Below are 25,678 nucleotides of genomic sequence, written 5' to 3'. Positions count from 1 at the left end.
CGTGTTGATGGGGACCCAAGTGACTCAGTGTGCATTGCTAAGATCCCACTTCTATAGTAGCCTCCAATCTAGTGCATGCCCTTTTGAAAATTAATTAAGTTCCCTCCAAGGGCCAAAATCCAAAATTGAAGCGATGGTACAGTACTTAGAGGAAGAATGAATGAAGAAAGACTTGTATTATTGAACAAGGGATAAGAGAGCGCATGGGTGAGGAGATAGGGAACACTACATGGCCTCTTATTCATCACAAATCGGGGGGTTGTGTTACACTTTAGCTCGACATTTCTTGAACCAATTGGTCCCATAACACACCACATGATCAATACTATAATGCAAGAAGAGGAGGAAGAAGTAGAAACATCCCCTAATATCTTAAGATGCTCTCTCTCTCTCTCTCTCTCTCTCTCTCTCTCTCTATTCATTCCCTTTGCCCAAAAGAGATATATGTGCACGTGAGTCATCATCATTCTATGTTCATATACATGGACTACATGAACATGATGGCTGATCGAGCTAAGCATGATAGCGCCCCCCACCATTTTTGTGTGAGAAACTCTCATTCTCGGGCTCGACAAAACTTCCGGTAACACCGTCCGTCTGTCATTCCCAAGTGAAAAGTAAAAAATAATCACGGAATTCAGTCTCATAGGATCCTTCTTTACATCAGAGTTGTGCTTATAAAAATGCTTTCAATCAATGGACTGTCGCTAGATGATGAGCCAAGGCAATTCATTTCGGCATCCCCATTCCGTTCTAGTAATGAGGCAACACGTTATAGTTGGCATTGGATGTGGGATGTCAGAAGGCTGGGAAGGTTGGGGGGGGGGGGGGGGAATTTGGTCAGAGTCCCGGGGAACATAAGATTTGACGTGAAAAACGTGCGGCTAGGCTCACTTAGTTGTATAAGCGTGTGCGTATAGTTGGAGTGGGCGTGAACACGAGACCAACATCGTTCACATTGCAAACTTGTATGGGGGTATTTTCAACCACGCTAACTTCTATAGATGTAGCCACTTAGGTATCGTGAGACTTGCTGCATTGCATTCTACAAGTTCACTATCACACAAACATATACTCCAGAAGGGCATATCATGTAATTGAAAATTCCATTAAGATGAGATCAATATTAGTGTCATTCCAACAACCGAACCGAAACAAGGACAAAATACAAAACGGAAAGAAATGCACATAAGTTACAAAATGGCGCTTTCAGTAGATATGATTAATATCTCCTGCATTTCACATCATTGACACCTTACAATGCAATAGCCGTACCACTACAAAAGCTTCATTCTCATCAATAATGCAAACCACCCCAACTCTTTTTTCTTAATGCCTCCTCTTTACCCATTACCCGTTCTAATTACATAACTGGTATACATCATTCTCCCCTGCTGATCAAAGTGCCCGTGCTTACGAAATCTGCGATTTGATAAACTCCTGGGAATGTGATCATGGTCTGTTCAGGTTAACATTAGCAGAGGACCGAACTCAGCCTACGTTTAACGACTATGAAAACCTATCCTCAAAAGAAACAACTCACTAACACTAGCTAATATTGTTAGCAAGAAGCTCGTAATTGCATTACCCAGAACAAGTGACCAGTGTTCAGTTAGACCAACCGATAAAGCGGGTGTAATGCAAGCTGCCATGAATGAGGTAACACATAATATGGGGTGTCACCCAGTAACCTCCAAATTTGCTACAATCACAAGAAGCTGGTTCCCAAAGACAGATCGTCCAAGTTTGAAAGAATTTGAAGACGAGTTGTCCCTATCTGCTGAGCAATCTCAAGCTGTTCCTCCAATGGAAGCATCTCATAACTGGGAAGTATAGAAATTGTAGTCCAGTTGTTAGCATCATGGCATCAAGTAATATTAATACTTTTGCATAACAACTAACTGATTAATATAAGCCTCTTAATTAAATGTCTAGCTGAACTGATATAAACAAGCAGAGCAATGATATCTAACATCATGAACAAGGTCTTCTGAATTTTGAAAGACTTAAAAAAACAATCATATATGTGTGTGAAGGCATAACTTACTGGAATAGTAGCTCGCAGTCAACAATACTATCAGGGCCTGGCCGATGAGCTTTTCCATTTGATCGAAACTGACGGAAAGATTTTGGATTCAAACCAGCCACATGGGGAACAACATCAACAAGCTTATTCTGTAAAGACTGTAATCTACGAAATGTCAGCTCCTCGAGAGGCGCAATACAACCAATGCTGCCATCCAGGGTACCGAATAACAAAGCATAGCGATTTGTCTTATCAGAGCCTGGATTTTTTGCGGTTTGATCAGATGAAGTAGAAAGCATCTGTAACCTCAAGAATTTGGTCACATGGGCACCAACATGGAATTCAGCCCTTGTAAGAAGCTTCTGGCCCCTCCAACTCTCAGATATCTTTGGTGCATAGTAAAGGATCTGTTTTAGCACATAAACCGTTTTCAAGCAGGAGTTAACCATCCACTAAAAGCATCATTTGAGTCATGACTAATGTTGCATAGTACTTCACTACTTCCCAAAGAATTTTTAAACAAATAAGAGAAACTGTAAAAAAAGAAAAAAAAAAGAACCTTACATACTACTTTTTTTGTACATAAACATCAGGTCTTATTGAGTTCTTGTATGATAGTCACATTAACCTTTTGTCCTTTTTCTTCAAAATTCTACCATAACTGTATTTTTAAGGGTCAGTAGTAGAGGAGACTCCTAAATTAAAGAAGAAGAACTGAAACTAAAAGGCACTGACCTGAATGTTCTTTTGTGCATCCGCAACTGCAAGGCTCAGAGTACTTCCATCAATCAAAAATTCTGTTGCGAAACAATCCAGGTTGCCAAAATCCTTCGCCAATAAATTGAGTTGAGCTCCCTGCTCCTTCCAACTGAGAAAGTAAATGCTTTTGTGAATGTCACCAAGGAGAATGAAATTTTTGACCTGAAATACAATGAATTTAGCCGTCAACAAGGGCCATGCTAAATGAATTGAGCATGCATTCACATGGAAACTTGTGTGCCTTCATATCAATAACAAATACATTTAATTTATCTGAGAAATTGCTAATTGATTCTTTCTGTTTTTATGATGAGAAGTTATCAAACAACTACCTGAGAAGAAGGTTTAAATTAATAAGCAAATGAAAAGTTGTACACATTTCAAATTTTTCAACAGGCACATCTAAGATATCAATTACAAATCTTAATCACATAGTCAAGTGTAACTGTGTAAGTGGGCAGTTAAAAGAGAAAGTTGAGGAAAAGAAGTACACTCAGTTACTCACAATATTCAAGCTCACAACGTATAAAGGCGGAACATCAAAAAATGCAACACCAGTCAGATCACTTCCAGTCCACTTGTGTAAAATAATTTTAGGACCAGAAGCTATTAATAAATGGCCTTGAAGCGAGGCCAATGCAGATATGGCACCTTTCAATTCTTTGGAGAAAACCTCTGAAACCTGAAATCAAAAATACTTGTAACTGAGACTACAGAGAAAAAACACATGTAAAAGGTACCTAAAAAGTTTTGTATAGTAACAGGAGTTAAGAAAGAAGCTGTGAATGTTTTGAAATAGTACCAAGTTTTGAGGATTGTCAGCATTATTCTCAGCTGAAAATAAAAGAACCCGTCCTCTACCGGCAACATCCTCCCCTTGAACATAAGCCGTCCCAATTGCTATAAGTGTCTCGTTCTCTTTTGTTGTGGTATTCTGCAATGAAGTACATGTGACTTACTTTGAGAAAAAATAATAATAAAATAATAATGAGGCTGTCCAGACACCAGTTTACTTTTGGCACTGGAAAGAAAGGATAATAGAAAGCATAGGATACATCAGGAGCCAGAAAACGTACAAACAGAGTAACTACACGAACAGTAAGAGCATTTTCAGAAGTTTGCATTGGAATGGTAGCCCTAGTTTGCCAAGGACCACCAGACTTTTCTGGCTCCATAATTCGAACTTCAAATTCATCAACAGTGTAAGTCCGGTGTAGTTCTTCAGGACTCAAATTATGATTCTCAACCTGATGGCCAAATTCTTGATCGACCAAAGATGATAGAACTTGATTCAGTGGCTTCTGAACCTGAGGAACAGAAATTCTCATGTATTAGTCAGAGATGGCTCATAATGTGTGAATAAGATTAAATTATATGCAGCACATAAAAAAGTTGATAGTGCTAAGAGTTGAGCTAAGAGATTTTCTGTACATAGAATAACGAGATCTCAATTTAAGGAATATATATTTCCAAGATCAGGCCCAGTCAAAGAGCGTATAAAAGTGCTTGCTTGTTTGAGTGCATGCTAGGCAACAATCTGTAAACATAACCTTATTGTAAGACAGATTAGGATTTCAGACCCAGAGAGAGAGAGAGAGAGGGTTGAGCAAGAACAAGAAGGGGTGCGGATTTACTTACAGGTACGGAAACAATAAGAGGGTATAAGTTCTTCTCAGCAAAGTAAGTGACCTGGTGAGGAGTCCCTTTTAATGGAATCTAGTTGAAAGACGAAATTACATTAGTAAAGGATAAACATAACTAATATTTTATATGGCAGTACGTACACAACTGTTCGGCAAAATATGCATTGACCAAATGAAGTACCTACCTTCTGTACAGGCCAATGATTGTCATAGCTTGTAATAGATGGCAATTGGCAGATCTTCATTACACCCTGGAAAGCAGAGATAGGATTAGCCAAATTGTGCCATCACAATTGAAGAACATGTCTGAGAAAATGGGAGTATACTGTGTACAAACCTCTGATGTAACATATATGAGTCCATGATTACAGTTAACATTGTGAAGAACAGTGAAGGCAACAATTGAACCATCACAAAGCTGCCGAAGAAAAAATACAGAAACTCCATCAGTGGACAATCGAAACTTCACACTCGGAAAAAATAAAAATTAAAGTATCAGTAACCCTTGAGATGCATGAGTTCATGAGTACAAAATAACCAAAAAAAAGAGGAAATTATAATATATTTTAATTTGTTCCCGTAGACTCTGGACTCTCTTTCATTAATCCCTCAATATCCAATTTTATTCTGAAATATATTACGACAATTGAATTCATACTCAGTCGGAAAAACTTCGGAAACACTATTGTAAAGCCTTATCCAACACCCTGATCAAGAGACTGTTCTTTAAAACTCATCCACCTGGCATAATCATGTAATATACTAACTAGAAACTATATTAGAACATGGGCTGCCTCAATGATTTCCTCATTTCAGAAAGAGATATAACATTGTTACCTGTGGATGAACACGAAGCCTTCCTCTGAAAACCATGAGCCAAGCTGGCCTTGACCCAGCAAGAAATAGCCCTTGATTACCAGCAATGTTCTTGAAGACAGTCATTCTTTGACCTGAAGTTCCATTTGATGAGTTGTTCCTAGCATATGTGTCCATGGGGACACAGACGAATCTTAGATTTCTCAGCCTGGAAGCAGTAGTATTTTGTGACGAAGCTGAATCTTCAGTTCTCAAGGTACTCTCTGGACTTTCATACAGGTATGCATGGTAACAGAGAATCATCCCATCATCCAATATCCCAAAAAGAAACGGACGACTATGTTGCCCAGACCATCTTTGCATGGTCAGCTCCACAATCCTCATATTCTTATTTTCTGTTTTGATCTTCTGGGAATCAACTAGTGATTCCCCCATATATGTGTCCACCAGGTGTGGCTTCCCAGAAATAAAATTCCCCACTGAGAACACAGTATTAAAATTCGGCACATCAAAAATTTCCAGCGAACCACTTTCATAACATACAATGCAATAAACATCCCCTTGGTCAAGTTGCACACCGTCTATGGCCTCATCAACGCCGGTAGAAAGCCAAGCATCGGTACTTGACTTCCGGAGCCAGGGCTCAGGTCCTTCATCATGATACAGAGTACAAGCAGATACTGATTTCCTTGAGCTCTCAAAGGCAGCTGGAATGCTTATAGAAACAGTGCAAGAAGAAGGATCTGCAAATGAAAATCAACATGTCAGCTGATCCATGTTTATCCATATAAATACACAGCAGAATAAATCTTGATAAATGAAAGCAATGCATCAAAAGATCAAAACATAAGAATACAAGACAAATACTCACGCAATTGGGATATTATATAAACACCATAATATTAGTACAGAAAAATTATATTGAATTCTCTGACACAGTTTCCAACATGCATAGGAATGTTTTTAATCCGCAGAACAGTGTTGATGATTATCAGACATGCAGATGTGTGTAAAATTCGGCCATTAAGATTATAATGAGTATTCCTGTTAAAGATCATTTACTTTAAGCTGCATCTTTTTGTTAGAATATTAAAGTATCAAGGCAATAAGTAAAATAGGGAGTTGGAGTTCAAAGCAATGTTCAAATAGGTAGCAAAGGCAGCCAGTGAAACCACTATAAAAGACACATGACTGCACTATGTAAAATTACAGAAACTTGACTAAAGATACCTCCAACAAGAAGCCGAATACCACCATCAGACATTCTCAGCAACACATATGGATCAACAATAGAAACTGATAACACTGTGGCACTCTCAGAACCGCTGCCCGATTCAGAGTTTGACGCACCAAAGCTTAAGTCCTGAGTCATATAATAGCCTTCTAAAATTCGAGCACCCCTTTCATAGATCTGTACAACATGACGCCTAAAAAAAAAAGGGGAATTAGCATGAATATGAAAACCACCTTGTCCTTGACAAGTAGTAGATCCATGAAAAAAAATTAAGTATACAAAACACAATGTCTATGCCAACTGATGTGAAGCATCTATAAAAGAGTTGAGGCACGTAACACTCACCTTCCAAACAAATTCCCTGCCGCAATTGTTCTCCCTTGAAGAAAATAGTCGACTTTATCTGTGACTTCACTCAGATGATCAGCTGTTTCAAGTACCTAGCCAATATTTGGTACAGGAGTGTTACAGATTATTTTAAATGAAATTCAACAAAAACTGTAAATTTCAAACACTAGAGACACTGCTCTCTTTGGTATGTGTAGAACTGTGTACACACTAATCTGAGCGAAGATCATATGAGTCCAAATATTCGAAGCAGCAGATTTTAAGAAGATAAGTTGTTGGCATTCTGTGGGTGTGCTTTATTAATCTGGTCATCGATTCTACTCATACAACGTTTACTAGATATCCTTCTCCAACATCCTAACCCAAGGACCGTATTCTCAAATACACATAAGATTTACAAAGTGGCTCATCAGTATCAATTTAACACACATCTGAATGATTTATTATGCAAAGCTGAACAAGAACTTTTAATCGACCTAGAAAGAACCTGTCAGGCTTAATATACCATTAAGGAGAAGATTACTGACCATTGTACGAGCCTCCAGACTTATTATCAAAAATGCATGATACTCATCTTCAGAAGATTCAGCATTATGACTACGTGCATTCTTGTGGTAAACAGTCCAGATTCCCTTGCAACCTGGTATTGCAACCTGTTAAATAAAGATAGAGCAAGGGGAAAGTATTATGGTCATTTTCATTTCATAAACTCTTTCTGGAAATGGATATCAACTAAAGTAGAAAGACAAACAACCAGAACAAACTACCACTGACCTCAGTGATCATTTCTGGACGAATTGACTGACGAAGAACACAAAGTGCACCATTCTTTCCATGACCCGAACAGCACACCTAAAGTTATTCCCCCAGAAAGATACAGATTTCTTATTAAAACAATACCAGCATTTAAAAAAACTAAAGTAAATTCTGAAATTGCCTGATTAAGCAAATAAGGAAGCAAGCATTTATTCTTTCCAGAAGAAGCCTACTGAAATCAGTTCTAGATTAAGCATATATAGCTTATTCTCTATATCAATTATAACTTGTATATAACAAGGGACTGAGCAAGTTCACCACTCTACCAGTTCATAATTGCTCTGTTTAGCAATTCCAGTAGCATTTGCATCTGCATTTATCCTTAGCCCATAGGAGAAGTCCTTTAAAGGACCAACATTCACCAAAGAATCCCTGACTGCGAAAGAGAAAGACCTCTGCAATTACAGCAAAGAAAAATATTAATATAAGTGACGAATCAAAGTATAAAGACCAGATCACAGCATACTTTACTCTTAAATATGTATTAGAAAGAACATGAAAGCATATATGTATTCAATTTATATTCAAATGCTCTTTTCTGTATACAATATCTGGTTCTGCAACGGAAGAGATCCTTGCACTCTTTTATTAAAAGTTCCCCGTATGGACCAAAGCAAGCAGGTTAAAAACACAACGGGGAAATGAATTCTTCAAAAGATGAACAACCTGAGCCGAATCTGCATTGTTTTGAGCTGAGCCATATAAAGACAGCTCCTCGCCACTAATCATGTCTTGTAATGCATCAGAAGATGACATTCGTAATCGCTTAGCTAATGGGGCATCACCTTCAATGTCTCCAACCTGTGACATCAAAGCATCAGGAAGGTTTTCTTATTATCAGAAAACCAACAAAGTTTGCAATCAGTGAAGATCAAAACAAAAAAAGTGATTTCGCCCAATATGAATAATCAATGACTTGAAGATTCAACAGTGCATAAAAACAACAAATGCGCAGAAATTCCACTTACGGAATTTCTTTATTAAGTAGAGAGAAACATACCAATAAAAAGGCTATAACACTTAAAGATACTAGAGATGAGTAAATGTCCAATAAGGGAGCTGAATTCAAATTCCAATTACAATAAGCAGACTTCAAAAGGGTGATTAAAAACAAGGACTCTTAACTTTTACAGAAAAGAGTCAAATTTATCATGTTAATACAAACCTCATCCTTCAAACCAGCTGACAACATTGACACCCCTACTCCACTAGTAAATTGCACAAGCAAACTGTCGCCCAACCGACTGCCTAAAAAGAATAATGAATTTCCAACTGTTGCAATTCCCTATACAAAGAAAAAGCTGATTCAGCAAAACTACAATTAATATTAAATTACTTGAAGGGGCAGAATAACTTAAGAGTGGGATAGCTGATAACAATTTACAGTCACAAAATTTGAACTGACCGATGTAAGTACTGAAGCTTTAGCCTTTGAAATTTCAAGTCTGTGCACGACCCTGCTTATAAAAATAGGATCATTGCAAACTTTAGAAAGATGAACGATATATGTATACATGTAAGTGTATAGATGTACACACACACACACACCAGATATTTACATATGTACTATTTCCTATTGCTATGAAAGTGGGAAGTCACTCAAGAACATCCAAGGTGTGCCACATTCCAATATTTTGTGGGATTACTCCAGATCATAAAACAATATCAGGGCAAAATTAGTATGTCAGCAGGATATCAATTTCTATTACCATTTCGGCATTTCCTACCGGATACAAAAGTAAAATAGATCAGACTTCAAAAACTCTTTATTCTGACTCACATATATATTTTAACAGACTCATGAGAAAGATTTCTGTACTATGTAGATAAAGTCACCCACTGGTGGCAAAGTACACGTGAGCGAGCTAGTTTTCTTCACAAAAAACAAAACTAAGATACCTGTGTGTGCACAATCAAATTTAAAAGTAAATGTGATTACTTACCTTCCATCATAAACAAGGGTGAGCAATAAGAGCTCCCCGGTTTTTGTAGACAGCAAGACGACATCATTCGACAACCAACTTGCATTGGCAGCATCAAGCTCCACAGTGAAACTACATCTTGGCATCTCTCGACTTAATCAAGCAGAAAATAAAATAAGATAGACCAAAAACCTTTTTATTAAATTATGAAAAAATATGGGCCTCATAAGGGCTAATAATATTGGAAAGAATGGATCCAAAGAAAAGGAGGGAGAGCAGGGGTGTGTGTGAGGGAGAGAGAGTTGAGACCTGCTATCAACAGAAACAGCGTAACTATTTAGTGCCAATGCACATGAAGTTGACTGCATGATATAAGAAACAAGCCCATCAAAATATGCTTCAACCCTTTAACTATTCATGTTCCACTCGAAAGAAAGTATTTTACCTGGCTATGGTAATGAATAGAATTTGCACTGATGACGAGAACACCACCAATTGGAGATGGCACAGCAAGTAGCTTATAAGCATCATGTGGGAGGTTCTGGCCAAAGAAAATCAAGAAAAAAAAATAGAGAATATAAGAATATCTTTCCGTACCACTACTCCCAACTATATACATCCTCCGTTACAAAAAAGCAGGCAAGGATTTCAACTTACAAGAGAGATATTTCATATTTCCATATTCAGGGATCATTTGAACAATAATATCAATGGATTTCTAAATTTGTCAAAAAGGGTAGTTCCATAATTTTGAGATGACATTAATTTCCTACTGGAACTTACAATAGCTGACCATATCAGAGGATGCTGCTTCAAAGTTGTGCTGATACTAAGTGCAGAAATCATACATGTATGGTGCTTCCATGAGACACGCCCAGCCCAAGTAAGCTCCCGCTCATGAAGGATAACCAAAACGGGCTCAATGTAACCTATAACAAATTTATTAATGAAACTTTTGATAGATAAATGGGCGCTTAAGGTATAAAAGAAATTACTTTGTTTTCCGTCGCTTTGTGAGTTCATGATAAGCAAATTTGATTGTTGATAACCAATTAACTACCACTGTTTTGGAAAGGAATAAAATAATTGTGCTTGGATGATCCGAGATAATGCAATTTTTCTAAACTATCTAGATATTCAGTGTAAACTTCACTTATATACAGGACATCTTTACTCTTCTTTTCTTTTTCTTTTCTATTAAGAAGAGATCTCTTTCCACAATTTAAAGCAAACAAATACATACAGAAGATTAGTCTGCAAAAGTCATGTTAACCATTAGGCCTTTCAAGTATATTGTTAAACAAACTAACCATGTACAAATGTAAAATCCTTTATGTGCTTCATATCCATCTCTCGTAGACTAATTATGTAAGATGACTCAACACGAGCAGAAATTGCAGCACCAGATACAAACCCATCATCATCCCCAACCAAACCATAGCCACCCTGACAACAAAGTCGTCAAAGTCAATAATAGGGGGGGAACTGCTTTCTGATGGCAAAAATCTTCATGTGTGGTATTGACGGTTCATGATGCCATCTAGTCAGGTACCACAGTATCAGAGAACTCTTTCATCAAGGCACAACTGCTCTAAATGACTTTGAAACACAATAACCAAGACAGATACTTAAGCATGCTACTAGTAAAGGCATATACTACATAAATTTGCTTAGCCAATGAGGTTACCCTATTCGTTGAATCTGATTCCTAAAATTTATATTGCAAGAATGAAAAATTATGTTTTGTATTATTTTGTTTCAACATCACATGCATGAGAGCCAATATTTAAACAGCACCTTTGTTAAATATGAGAGACAAAGCTAGCCTTGAGATTATGACATAGCCAAGTTACATATGCGTATATGCTTTTTATAATACATACAAGTAAACCATTCGAGCTATTGCTAACCGAACAATGATTCCTTCATTTCATTTTCATATCCTACAATTCATATAGCAGAAAAGCTCAATGCAGTATTATAAATTTTTCGGGATAGCAACCATTAATGAAGAAGCTAAGGAGACAGAAGAGACCTGAGCAGCTTTAAGTATTATCAGTTGCAAATCAAAAACAAGAACCCCGCCACATCTGCCTTGGGGATCAACTTTTACTGATGGGCCTCTTGCAAACGATTCTCTACCTCTTCTCAAATGAAGCCACTCTGGGCCCTCGAAGCAGTGCATAGAGCTGGAAGGGTAATAAGTCATAAATGATAAATTTAGACAGTTCAACAAGTTACGAAAACAATAAGCTTAAAATAATGTTTCTTATAGTTGGAATTATCACCTTAAACCCAGCATGTCCATATACATTTAGAAATTGTTCAATTTGAATTCCAATCACATTCAGGAAATAACTTAAGATCATGGCACTGAGTTTTAGAGACTTCACTCACTCTTCAGTCACTATCTTACATGGCCAACTTGTGTTGAAGTCAGTTATCCAATTACTGTATATAAGTCTGCTACTGGAGATCGAGTATATAATTCACATTATTCATAAAACACATTTTAATTCTCAAGGCATTATAATTCATTATCATCTCCCTAGTAGAAAAAATCAGGTATTTACTGGCTTTAAGCTACTGAACACAATTCACACAATAGTAATGTACCTAGTTCGAAGTCCATGAATCGAATCGTCGAACTCTAGTACTGAAATTTTCGCATCTTCGAAAGTCAAGATGATAGCATCTCTTCTTTTAGAACCATCACCACCTCCACCAGATAACACCGCCATTGTTTTCACATTGCCGTGCAATCTGCAACACAATTATAACAACACGGATACGAAAATCGAATCAAATAGCCTATCAGCAACCAATTCCAGTATAAACTTATCCAGCTAATTCGAGCATGAAGCATACCTGTAGTGGCAGACGAGCTCGAGCGAAGCTCCGGCGACGCCGTCCATGAGACCGCCGCGTCTCAATTCTGTAGAGGCTTTGTAACCTCTGCCGGCCTCTTGCTCTTGCACTCTGACGACGTAGACTTCGAGGACGTTGGCGGCGGTGACGACGAGGTTGGGGACGGGGCCGATTTCGCGGCGGGCGGCGGGCCAATCGGAGTCGAGGTCGTCGGACTGGACGGGAGGGAGGCGAGGGGCGAAATCGGCTCGGGAGTGCGTGATGAAGCCGGCGGCGCAGTTCTCGATGCCCGTCGGCCAGTGCATCATCTTGTGCGCCGCGTAGCTCATCGTCCTCGGAGGAGGAGGAGGAGGAGGAGGAGGACGGCGGTGGCGGGAGGGCTGTAGGGTTTGGGATTCGAGGAAGGAGAGAGGTTAGGGGGTTTGGTGAGAGAGGAAGAGATTTGAGATTTGGAGGGAGATTAGGGTTTTGAAGAGAGTGTGAGGGTTTGGGAATTAATCTGGGTTTGGCGGGAGGACGGTCATGAAATGGCGATGGATTTTCACACGGTTTATATCCGCTTGACTGTGCTTTTTGTTTTTGTTTTTTGTTTTTACCTTATGAATGCAATAATTGAAATTAGGAATAATCTCGTGTGAGTCGAAATCATAACCTGTGTTTGTCCCGATGAGAAAAATGGTCGTTCCGAACTCTCTCTCATACTCTATCAATCGATGAAAAATTGTTATGAAGTATGAACATATGCATGCTATGTTACTAATTGTGTTCCAACTTAAAACTCGTAAAGAATGTAAATCTGTTTTAGTCAACTCGACTCTTATAATGTGCGTAATAGCTTGATTGAATTATGAAATCAACTGGTAGTTGAACATACAATATGTATATCATCTGTGTTACAACCTAAAACTCGTAAAGAATTTAAATCTACTCGAGTTTAACTCGGCCTTACTAAATAAATGTGCGTGATAACTTGAGTGAACTATGAAATCAGCTTTAACTAGCTCAAAGTAGCTTGATATATCCACATTTCTTTACTGACATTAGAGATGAACTTTTTTTTTTAGATTTTCAATTTTTTTGATACCTCATTGAGGTATCCTGGAACTAATTGAAGAATCTAGTAAAGTTTCAATTGGGATTATTTATGTAACTCAAGTATTGAGTTGTTAACTGTTCTCCCTTGACCATCTAATTATGTTAATTTCTTGCACTTATATATAAACGAGGTTAGCAGTTTCACTTTCGGTAAGTTATATACTAATTGCAATCAATCCTAACTTACTGCAATTCTTATTGGACTGTCACACCAATATATGCAACCGACCTTTTGTACATTTCTCATACAAAACCCGATACAAAAAACCCTCATCGCTTGATTTTGGAAAGCAAATGACTTGGGCATCCTCAAAAGGTCCTAGTTTAAAGACTGGTGCCTATCCTAAAACTCTAGTTTCTTTGATTTTCATTTCATTTGGAGGACTAGCATTGCTCAGAGCTTTGGTTTCTTGGGACTTAGAACCAAACAGTACCTCAACTTCCTCATATGCCAAACACAAGAGTGTGCCAAATGCAACAAGCATTCGTTCATTCGACTCAGGTTCCTAATCGATTCAAGAATTTCGATTAATTTGGATGATTTCTTGCTAACTATACTAGCTTGTATTTGTATATATACGTAGGTTGTGATCTGTATCATGGAACATGGATTCATGATCCTACAATCAAACCAGCTTATACAACTGCATGCCCCTTCGTTGCAAGTAAGCTAAAGTGCCATGTAAATGGGAGGCCTGACAAGGAGTACCTGAACTGGCGATGGAAGCCTTCTCGATGTGACCTCCCACCATTTGATGCCAAGAAATTTCTTCAATTGATGAGAGGGAAGACAATGGCTTTCGTTGGAGACTCAATCAACCGAGGCCATATGGAATCCTTACTTTGCACTCTTTATCAGGTATTTGTCTACACTTCTTAAGTTCTTATCAACATATCAGACTACTCTATATAATTACATTCATTTTTCGTGTATACCTGCTTGTCATGTGATTAGTTATTATGCAAATGACATATTGTGTACACTAACTAGGCGTAAGAGATATGTCTCACGTACGATCATATGTCTACTAAATGTCGTTGAAATTTATATGCGCCAATTTTGCAAGTAGAAGTTCTGGAAATTAGAAGCACCCGTAGAATGAAAACCTAGCCTACACATTCAAGTCCTCATTTGTGACCATTGTCGGAATTTGGTCCTCACGGCTCATCAAAGAAACACATGGAGATTTCGGCCCGGATGGTGTGTCGAAGCTCCATCTCGGTGTCCCGGACATACACTTCATCGATCAAATCCCACAGTTTGACGTGATGGTCCTTTCTTCTGGTCATTGGTTTGAAAAACCATCCATACAATTCTTGAACAACGAAGTTGTGCACCTCAATATCACTCAAGCATATGGGATCTCAGTCGAAACGGACCCGAAAAGACGAACACAACCCGGACTGGAAAGCAAGCCTCATAGGGAGGATTGCTCACATTGGTGCATGCCAGGTCCAGTTGATACATGGAACCAGTTTATGCTTGAGATCATAAGAGACGAATTTTGAGGGTAAACAAAACTTGTAGACGTTACTCGGTTACTAAGGCCCTGCAGGCATTCTATGTCGTTATGTACATTGCAATGTACGTGCTAGTTTGGCAGTTCTTCTACTTGCGATTTTGTTTTATTGAGCTACTAGTGTTGTAATGATGACACATTTCTGATTATTTCATATCTAATTATAAATACATTGCAATCATTCTTCTTATATATGATCATTCATCCATTCGTCAGGAACTCACAATTTGAAGAACATTGTATTAATAATTGAACTTTTGTTATAATGCGTAAATTTTTGTATGTCTTATATTTTCAAATCCAATATGAGTTTGTTTTATAAAATATTATTAAATAATTTACACACCCTTACATGTGTTAGTGATGTTTGAACTCATAACTTCAATGTTGTTAGTTAAATTAATTTACCGACCGGACTACGACCTCACAAATTCAATACGAGTTGAAAAGCGGCGGAGCTTTATTAGCTAATTCAAAGCTAATTGACAACATGTTGGATTCAAATCACATAATTTTCATTTCATGCATTTCAACATCAGTTTCTTTCATCCATGTTATAAGCAAGTTAGGCAGAAATGGACAGCTTCATTAATAGCCAGATTCAAATAACACAGTTTCCTAATCAATATGAGAGTAGGAAGTCGACATGCATTTCCTAATTATTTGCTGAATGTGATTGACTTGTGGTCATTATCATAAAGGATCAAAAATGCATCTTTGTTTCTTCCTGTATCATAGTTCTTGATTTTGGTGGGCAATCAATGTTGATATATGACGTTATATATGACTATTTGTTTGTCTGTTTATCCCATTTCATAATCCGAGGCTAGGTGGGAACTATCCGGATACGATACGATACGAAACGAAAAAAGAAAATGAAGAAAAACGCGTCACAACTACACATGCTTCCACTAATACCCATGAGATCGCTCTCACCCCACAGCTCCTCACGTCCCCATCGCAGGGACACAACCGTAACTTTACCCACCCATCCACACTGTCCATCTCTCTCTCCAAAACTATAAACAACTGGGAAGCCGCTTAGAATCTGAAGCACAAATCCTTCCGCACAACATTTCTCCGATCCCAGATCTCCACATTCCCAGAAACTCGCTCCATTCTTCGTTTTACTCAACTCCCACGCCCAAAATAGAAACTTTCCCGGTCGGAATATTCACTTCTCCGTCGCCGAAAACCAGACCTCCCGGTTTCCGGTAGATCCCACCTTCACGTAGACCGGTCAATTCCCGATCTTCAGCGATCCTGGATTCGTTGAGTGTCGATCAAGGTACTTGATTCTATCAGATCTTCAAACTATATTCGATAATGTGTTGTCATTTTGTTAATTAAACTCTGTAATTAAAGCTTAATTCGTTGATTAAATTGTTCTCCAGGGTTGCTGGAGGAGCTGAATTAGTAGTCATAATTGAATTTGTCCTGAATTGGAAAAGAGAGTTCAGAGTTTGGTGTTTAACTTTTTGAGCCAATTGTATGAATGCTATTGGGGTTTTGTGGATAGTTTGGTGAATCATTTACTTACTTGATTAGGAAAGTTATGACTTGGGCATCAGCCAAAGGCTCTATTTCGATGAATCATTACCCGAAAATTGTTTCCTGGATTGCGGTTTCGGTGGGAGGGATGGCTATGTTTCTGCTTTTTGCTTCCTGGGTTTTAGTTTCCTTCCCAATTGGGTCCACGGTTTCGGGGTACTTTTATGGTGTTGATAGTTTGCAGAAAGTAGAGCTTTCCAGCCCTGCAGGCAATCAGAGCCTGGTTGATTCGCCGCTTCCTGACAATGTAGTTATGTCCAACAAGGAGGATAGGTCCGAGTCTAGTTCAGAAGTTCCCACGAGTTTAAATAGTCCGGTGGGTGGGTCGGAAGCTAAAGATTTGCCAGTTGTGCCGGTAGTTAGTGAGAATGGTGCATTGGGGAAACCAATTGATCCACAAGTGCCTTCTGGTTCGAGTAGTTCGTCAGGTGATGAAAATGTAGAAACAACTCATCAGACTCTCTCCAATGATACCAACTCTCATGGACAAGTGTCCTTTAGTGGATCTCACAAGGAGAGTGAAGATGTAGCAAAACCTGATCTTGGATCATCCAATGGTACGGTGACTTATGTGGGTCCGGAAACAAATGATACTACTCCCTCTTCAACTGATTCCAAATCAGAAAGCATTCCAGCTTCTTCTCATCTACCCAATGATGCAAGTAGTGGATCAGTCGATACAGGTTACTTTCCTTTTATTCCATTTAGTTTCTATGTGTGCTGAATTTTGATTTGCTTGGTAATCTTTGGACTCTTTTGTGAGAGGAATTCTTACATGCTTCATAGAAATTTCTCGAAGATTAGATTTCCTTGCACACCTAAATTCTCTAATTAGCTCCTGACCAAATTTTAGGTGGTCTGTTTATGAAAAGTTGCAAAGGATGATATGTACCTTTTTTCATGTTGCATTTGCATAAATTGTCTTCCTCGTATCTGTATAAGTTGTCTTCATGTTGCATTTATGAAGATTAGATTTCCTTTCACACCTAAATTCTCTAGTTAGCTCCTGACTGAATTTTAAGTGTTCTATATATGAAAAGTTACAAAAGCTTTTATGTTCCTTTTTTCATGTTGCATTTGCATAAATTGTCTTCCTTGTATCTGTATAAGTTGTCTTCATGTTGCATTTATGAAGATTAGATTTTCTTTCACCCCTAAATCCTCTAGTTAGCTCCTGACCGAATTTTAACTACTCTGTTTATGAAAAGTTGCGAAGGCTTTTATGTTCCTTTTTTCATGTTGCATTTATATAAATTGTCTTCCTGGTATCTGTATAAGTTGTCTTCATGTTGCATTCATGAAGATTAGATTTCCTTTCACACCTAAATTCTCCAGTTAGCTCCTGACCGAAATTAGCAAATGGCTAGTATGTTCCTTTTTTCTTGTTGCATTGGTATGAAAAGTCTTCCTTGCTGCTTCTATCTAAGGTTCTAACATACACTTCATTGGTATCATGTAGGCTGTGATCTGTACCATGGAAGTTGGTTTTTTGATTCTTCAGGACCACAGTATACAAACAATACATGCCCTGTCATAACACAGATGCAAAACTGCCAGGGCAATGGGAGGCCTGACAAGGAGTATGAGAACTGGCGATGGAAACCCCATCAGTGTGATCTGCCACGCTTTGATGCCAGGAAATTTCTAGAGTTGATGAGGGGGAAGACAATAGCTTACATTGGTGATTCTGTTGCTCGAAATCACATGGAAGCAATGTTGTGCATCCTCTGGCAGGCAATTTCCTATTCTAATCTATCATTTACTTGCATATACGTTCTCTTTTGTACACATGATATCCTTCATCTTTTAAGCATGACCCGGCTAAGGTTAGGTTTACTAATATAGTGGTGCTTGTGCTGTGTGTTGTGTGGTGTTTGCAGGTAGAAGCCCCAAGAAACCGGGGCAACAAAAAAATGCAACGATATTATTTCAAGTCAACTAATACTTTTGTAGTACGTATTTGGTCCTCGTGGCTTGTGAAGCAGACATCTGAAGCATTTGATTATGCCCCAGAGGGTGTGACCAAGCTCCACCTTGATGCCCCTGATGACCGCTTGATGGATGTCTTACCACAGTTTGATGTGATTGTTTTCTCTTCTGGCCATTGGTTTGCTAAGCAGTCTGTTTATATCCTGAACAATGAGATTGTGGGAGGACAGTTGTGGTGGCCAGATAAGTCAAAGCAAATGAAGATTAACAACATTGAAGCTTTTGGAATATCAGTCGAGACGATTCTCACTGCTCTTGCTACACATCCAAATTATACAGGGATTGCCATTGTTCGTTCCTTTTCACCTGACCATTATGAAGGCGGGGCTTGGAATACAGGTGGATCATGCACTGGGAAAGTAAGGCCTCTTGCACTTGGTCAGAGAGTGGAAAATGGCTTTACAAATATAATGCATGAAAAACAGGTTTCGGGCTTTAATCATGCAATAAAGAAATTGAATAACAAGTCGAAGCTGAAATTGATGGATATCACCGAAGCTTTTGAGTACCGTCATGATGGACATCCAGGTCCATATAGAAGTCCTGATCCGAATAAGCAAACAAAGCGTGGCCCTGATGGAAGGCCGCCACCACAGGATTGCTTACATTGGTGCATGCCAGGTCCAGTTGATACTTGGAACGAATTTGTGCTTGAAATCATAAGGAGAGAGTATGAAGGCGGCAGTAACTTATCTTCATGAGAGGTCTTTGTTGGGCATGAGCCTTAGTGTGAGGACAGCAAGACTGTATCTTCGTGAAATGTCCTTGTTGGGTACGAGCCTTATTGTTGGATAACTGGTTAGGTATCCAATTTATTTCCAGGCTTGGAGCAAGAGCAGAAAACAGTTACATTAATTTTTTTTTTCAACAGCTTATAGAGAATTTATATATTCAAATAGATCAGAGGATTAGTGGCTAATTATGTATTTGAAGAGTAATTCTAGCTTAGTCATTAAAATGAATCTGTACTCTAGTATTGTAAGCACTTTCCTTTAGGCTGTACTACATATCTCATACGTTTCAAAGAAACCATATCAGTTTCACTTTCTTCTGCGTTGTGTTGCAGTTGTACTCTATTTACTCACTGCTCGCTGTCAGGAAATACTTACCTCATTGGGGTCATGTACTTGAGAAACTTGGGAATTATTTGCACAAAAAAGAGTACAAGAGTAAAATGTCAAACTGTTACTAAAGCCAATCAACTCCAAAGAACTGCTTGCCTTTGCACACTTCAAACTGCTTTAGTATATGAAAATTTCAATTTGGCCACAAAGTAACGTGTTAGTTATGTCTAAAATATGTTTTTTAATTTGGCCAGAAAGTTACGTGTTAGTTTTTGTCTAAAATGAAAAATTCAATTTGACTATAAAATTACGCATTAGTATGTCCAAAATTAAAAATTATTTTTGTTAAATAAAATATGGCCATGTTGGTCTTTTTTTTCTAAAGAGTCGGCCCGACCTGTTTTTTTTAACCATAATAGAATGAGCTTTTAGAGCGGGTAAAAGTTTTCATATTGAAACTTAGATTTGATCCTAAAATTTATTGACCAAAGTTAAGCCCGATCCTACTTTATCCAAAACCCTAAAATTAGGGCTAGATTATCCTTGGCCCAACCCATGATGACCCTTATTTCAAGTTGGAAAGTAAGACAACAGTCATTTTACACATAAGTGAAAAATAAATGTACCGACCGTCATTTGACCCCAGTTATTCGTAAGATTCAAAGCTAAATCAACATGTGATACCCTTCATACCAAATTAGATCAATGATATGTATTTCAACAATGTCGCAAGGGATCCTAGATTCTAAATCCGATCCTTAACTCTCCCTCTCTCTCTCTCCAAAAAAAACATAATTGTGATTTGTGAAGCCTACTACATGATTATGTGTAATATTATCAGTAATAACACATTAATATTGAGATTTGAAATATAGGAGGTTACATTTCATATTGGCAAAAAAAGAAAAAAGAAAATAAAAGTAAGGTAAGAAGAATGGCTACAAAAATGGAGAGCGATCAGATCAATGACCCCATATAGTTTTAAAATTAAAAACACTGATGATGGATCTGAAATAAATTTCCATTTCCCTCCTACTCTCACCAAATGCCCTTATCCCTCCTCTAGCGAATCACCAACCAGACAGAACCACACCTTCGCTTTCCCAATGGCGTGGCAAAACCTCATTGGTAAAACCATCTAACCTTCAATAAGCCCACAGCAGCGAATAAAACCCCCCAGCGTGGAGGTGAAGGATTTTGAAATTCAAATGCTGTTTGGCTTTCGTTCTTCAGAGAGAGAGAGAGAGAGAGAGAGAGAGAGAGAGTCAATTTTAATAATAAAAACAGGCGTCTCTCTCTCTCTCCCAAATCCTCAACGGTCCTCTCTTTCTCCTTCCTCAGGTTTCAGACGGCTACTCATTTTCTCTCTCTACAAATCTCAGATTCCTTCTCTCACCTCCGTTCCAATCCCCAAACGCCGCTTCTTTTCCAACCAAAGAAAACAGCACCGCCGCGTCACGCCGTCAGGTTCGTCCTCGCCGTTTTCTTTTTTCTGTTTCGCCGTTTGATTTTCGTGAACGGAACGAACCGTGTCCTCTCGTAGTTTCTGGATTGTTCTTCTCGCATTACATTTCCTCAAGTTTTGATTCGATTTGTTTTCTTCTTCTGCTCGTGGATCTGAAATTCGGATTGAATTTGGTTTAATTGAGCTAGATTGCGGTGGAGATTGTTATAGAAAAGCGAGGGTTTGGGATTTGAAGTTGGAATTGGGGGTGGTGGTGACCTAGGTGTGGTTTTGATATTGAAATTTGGGGGATTTTGGACTAGAATTTAGGGGTTTTCGTCTTTCGAATATGGAGTTTGGGTTAGAAATGTGAGAATTGGGGGTTTAGGAGAATCTAGGGTTAGGATTTCATTAGAAGCTTTTCCTTTTTTGAATTTGATGATCAGTTTGGAGTTTGGTGATCAATTTAATTCAAGCTGTGCGTATATGGAAACCGAATCGTAATGTTGAAGAAGGAAATGAGGATGTGTTGGACTGTAAGTGCTTGGTATGGTAAGAAATGGCTGTTATTAATGGTTTTGTGTTGTGGATGTAATTAGGGTTTAACTGTGGAAATTGCTTGTGGCTGGTGAAGTGTGCTCAACATGTCGAATCTCCAAAGTGAGCAGCTTCTGCAAATGGAAACGACATGCGGGTCCCTTCTATATGAGCTTCAGGTATCTATGAATAGAAAAGGAAGGGTGTTGAAGTTGGAATGTAGTCAATGTACTGATCCATTTCCTTTCTTGTTTAATTTGAAAATGCAGATAATCTGGAATGAAGTTGGAGAGACGGATAAGGATAGGGACAAGATGTTGCTTGAGCTTGAGCAGGAATGCCTCGAAGTATACAGAAGAAAGGTGGATCAGGCCAATCGGTGTAGGGCACAGCTACGTCAGGCCATTGCTGACTCCGAAGCAGAACTTGCTGCAATTTGTTCTGCAATGGGGGAGCGGCCGGTTCATATTAGGCAGGTCAGGAGCCAATGTGGCATCTGTTCCTTTTTCAAAAATCATGGAATAATACACTAGTTTAACCATAGATTATTAAACAAGTTTGATTGAAACACCAGATACATGAAATTGTTTTACTTTAGATTAAGAGAGAAAAGTTTGAATTAAAGAAATTGAGCCAAAATGGTATAACATAACTGAATGCAAAATTTGGTTATATGGACTGTGATAGTTTTGTATGAATAAGTGTTTGTTGTTGAAGTTTTGATGTCTGTTCTATTTAAGCAAACTTGTATACATTTTGGTTTGTGAGTGCAGTCTGATCAAAGTGCTGGAAGCTTGAAGGAAGAACTCAGCAAAATAGTTCCTCAGCTGGAGGAAATGCAGAAGAGAAGAATTGACAGAAGAAATCAATTTCTGGAAGTTGTAGAGCAGATACAAATTATTTCAAGTGAAATTAATGGAAGCACAAGTTGCAATTCTTCTAAAATAGGTGTGGACGAAAGTGATTTATCTTTGAGAAGGCTTGAAGAATTGCACAGACAGCTCCTTTCACTCCAAACAGAGAAGGTTGGTTGAGTTCTCTTTTTTCTGTACACACTGCATCCACATATGTGGAGACTTAAGTTTGTGTTTTACATATGTGGAGTCTTAAGTTTGTGTTTTATATATGCTCGACACATTTTAATTGCTCTATTATTTCTTCTTTTGCAGAATGAGAGGCTGAAGCAGATACAGGCCCATCTGGGTACATTGAACTCGCTTTGTTTAGTTCTTGGTATGGATTTCAAACAGACAATCAGTGAGATTCATCCCAGTCTCGATAATTCAGAAGGATGTAAAGATATAAGTTTGGACTTAATTGAGCGATTGGCCACAACAATAAAGAAATTGCGTGATGTTAAAATACAGAGAATGCAGATGGTAAAGAGCCTGTTCTCCATAAATAATATTTCCTAGTTGAAGTTGCCTTCCATGTATATTTCCTAGTTGATGTTATGTGCCTTCTAATGATCTTTGTAACCCAACCTTTGACAGCTTCAAGATCTCGCAACCACCATGTTGGAGCTATGGAACTTGATGGATACGCCAATAGAGGAGCAACAGATGTTTCAGAATATAACATGTAACATAGCTGCTTCAGAACATGAGATAACTGAGCGGGATACGCTATCTGTGGACTTTATCAATTATGTGAGTCTATTGCAGTAATTCTGTCTATATTTAGAACCTGCGTTAATATGTATCTTGAATTCATTTGGGATTTTAATCATTTTTATTTTGCAGGTTGAGGCAGAGGTGTCTCGGTTGGAAGAGTTGAAATCAAGTAAAATGAAAGAGCTTGTTCTTAAGAAGAGGACAGAGCTAGAAGAGATCTGTAGGAAGACTCATATGGTCATAGAGGCAGATAGTGGAATTGAATATGCCATTGAAGCTATAGAATCAGGTGTGTTTAAAGTACTTGATACTGCATCATATGTAATAACAATTTACTAAGAATGTATTTCTGAATGTCTGCACCATTCTTGCTTGTGCAGGAGTTGTGGACCCTTCTTCTTTATTGGATCAAATTGAGGTTCAGGTTTCAAAGGTTAAAGAGGAAGCTTTTAGCAGGAAAGACATACTTGAAAGAGTTGACAAATGGTTGTTTGCTTGTGATGAGGAGTGCTGGCTTGAGGAATATAACAGGGTTAGTTTGCAATTAATTTTCCTGCTGATCAATTTATCCTCTTTTAGTTTATTTGCTAACTTCTTCTTTCTTTCTTTATGGATGTTTAGGATGAAAACCGATACAATGCCGGCAGAGGAGCTCATCTTACTCTCAAGCGTGCTGAAAAAGCACGTGCTTTGGCCAACAAACTTCCAGGTACAGATTGCATAGATAGAACTTCCCCTCTATCATAATGGTATACCTTCCGACATATGTAACAGTCACAGAATCACTTACATTCACACAGTCATGATATTATACGTACTTTATATTTCTTCTTGGTCTGGTTTAACAAGTATCCTGGTTATTCTATAGTAATGGTGGATGCATTGGCTTCAAAAACCATCGCATGGGAGAAGGAGAGAGGAACTGAGTTTACTTATGATGGTGTAAGTAGTTGCCTTATAATTTTAAAGGCTGCAAAAGATTCTTGTTTGTTCATCTGTCTCGCCCCCATAAAGTAATCCTTCTCTTTGTATTCATACACGCACTTTCTGAAATAAGTCACTTGCTGTCTACTGCTATTCAGGTTCGTCTGCTTTCCATGCTTGAAGAGTATACTATATTACGGGATGAAAAAGAACAAGAACGCCGAAGACAGCGGGTATGGTCTTCTAGTTTACCTGAATATCTCTTTTGAAGATGTATCTTGATTTTGAAGTTTATAACTTTTCTCTCTTTGAATCCATATCAACAATAAATTCTCTATTTCAGGACCAGAAAAAGCTTCAGGGTCAGCTGATAGCCGAACAAGAGGCACTTTATGGGTCAAAACCTAGTCCTTCAAAAACTCAGTGTGTAAAAAAGGGTCCCAGAATGTCAACAGGAGGTGCGAGCAATAGAAGACTGTCAATGCAAGCTCCCAAAGCTGATTCATTTCATTCCACTAGAGTGCCTGCTACTCCTCTTTCACGACCTAGTTCAAGGAAGAGTGATCGAGGCCACCAAAATGAGCAATTAAATAATCATCACGATGATGGCCTTACAGCTCTAGCCACTGGTAAAGCTCTTCTCTATTTTTATTTAAATGCAGTCAATTTATGCAACAAAATACAAATCGTATCTAGATCTTTTCATGGTGTTTATGCAGGAAGGAGAAACTTGAGTCGGAATAGCTCTTTTGGTTCCAACTATGAACCAGAGTCACCCATGATGCGGAAACCCTTTGCGCCAATTTCTCTCCCTGCTGAAAACGGCACATTTGCTACTCCTATGAAGTCCACAAATGTTCCAGAGGAAGACTACACCAAGACTCCCAAGGTCATGTCTTTTGTGCCCACTACACCACAAACAGTGTCAGTACCAATGCAGACAGCCGTGACCCCGGCTCCTCCATCCCACCAACCGATTCCTTATGCCGCCAATGTAGCTGAAGAGGTCTCCCCCGAAGAGATTGAATACTCTTTCGAGGAAATCAGGGCGGGTTTCAAACTCCCTGAAGCAGCACATACCAAGTCAATACATGTCTGATAGGATTAGTAGTTATATGTAGTCAACTCTGGTGAACTTGGAAGAACACTCTTATTCCCTTGTTTTAGCTTTTCCTTCTGTAAGTCAATTCTAATTGGCTTCCCTGATTTGTGTAAATAGTCTACGACATATGAACGTGGACTAAGATATCTGAACCTCTGTTCCTCTCTCAATCAAAGTGAGATCATTTTCCATTTATATTTTTGGTGAAGACATGAAGTTTGGTACTTGGGTAAATCTGATTCATGAGGAAGGGGGTTGTGATTTACAGTGGCAGTAATAGTAGATAGTTGGAATCATAAGGGTGGGTTTGTGTTGAAATTTAAATCTTCAAGTCAAAGATTATTTTTCTGAAAAGACAAAGGAGGTGTCAGTAGTTGGAAAATTGGTATAGGCTCCCTCTACCGTTA

At 38.4% G+C, this 25,678-nt stretch overlaps 4 protein-coding genes across 4 annotated transcripts in view; 2 read left to right on the top strand and 2 right to left on the bottom strand.

Moving 5' to 3' along the window:
• Nucleotides 1-25,678, bottom strand: part of LOC126804158 (embryo-specific protein ATS3B) — a 116,573-nt gene that overhangs the window by 63,244 nt on the left and 27,651 nt on the right. The window lies entirely within an intron of this gene.
• Nucleotides 1,167-12,927, bottom strand: LOC126804106 (cleavage and polyadenylation specificity factor subunit 1). Its single transcript, XM_050531881.1, has 26 exons — nt 12,433-12,927; nt 12,181-12,327; nt 11,600-11,753; nt 10,875-11,010; nt 10,348-10,493; nt 10,010-10,105; nt 9,874-9,926; nt 9,586-9,717; nt 9,048-9,099; nt 8,808-8,927; nt 8,309-8,443; nt 7,909-8,037; nt 7,601-7,678; nt 7,354-7,479; nt 6,824-6,918; nt 6,475-6,671; nt 5,266-5,987; nt 4,766-4,846; nt 4,614-4,679; nt 4,424-4,501; nt 3,862-4,092; nt 3,588-3,719; nt 3,291-3,467; nt 2,762-2,947; nt 2,048-2,433; nt 1,167-1,823 (listed from the first exon to the last, which is right to left on the bottom strand). Exons 1-26 carry the CDS (start codon nt 12,759-12,761, stop codon nt 1,709-1,711), a joined length of 4,299 nt encoding a protein of 1,432 aa, XP_050387838.1. The 5' UTR covers nt 12,762-12,927; the 3' UTR covers nt 1,167-1,708.
• Nucleotides 16,132-19,634, top strand: LOC126804119 (protein trichome birefringence-like 18). The gene is made up of 4 exons (XM_050531893.1): nt 16,132-16,335; nt 16,442-17,281; nt 18,058-18,332; nt 18,479-19,634. Exons 2-4 carry the CDS (start codon nt 16,603-16,605, stop codon nt 19,286-19,288), a joined length of 1,764 nt encoding a protein of 587 aa, XP_050387850.1. The 5' UTR covers nt 16,132-16,335; nt 16,442-16,602; the 3' UTR covers nt 19,289-19,634.
• On the top strand, nt 20,935-25,468 carry LOC126804113 (65-kDa microtubule-associated protein 3). The gene is made up of 13 exons (XM_050531889.1): nt 20,935-21,118; nt 21,695-21,811; nt 21,902-22,108; nt 22,406-22,657; nt 22,802-23,011; nt 23,126-23,281; nt 23,375-23,534; nt 23,626-23,777; nt 23,867-23,954; nt 24,114-24,187; nt 24,328-24,402; nt 24,513-24,798; nt 24,889-25,468. Exons 2-13 carry the CDS (start codon nt 21,740-21,742, stop codon nt 25,266-25,268), a joined length of 2,112 nt encoding a protein of 703 aa, XP_050387846.1. The 5' UTR covers nt 20,935-21,118; nt 21,695-21,739; the 3' UTR covers nt 25,269-25,468.

The sequence above is a fragment of the Argentina anserina genome, chromosome 7, assembly GCF_933775445.1.
Source record: "Argentina anserina chromosome 7, drPotAnse1.1, whole genome shotgun sequence".
Taxonomy (NCBI): Eukaryota; Viridiplantae; Streptophyta; class Magnoliopsida; order Rosales; family Rosaceae; genus Argentina; species Argentina anserina.
This window is presented reverse-complemented; position numbering and strand designations above follow the sequence as displayed.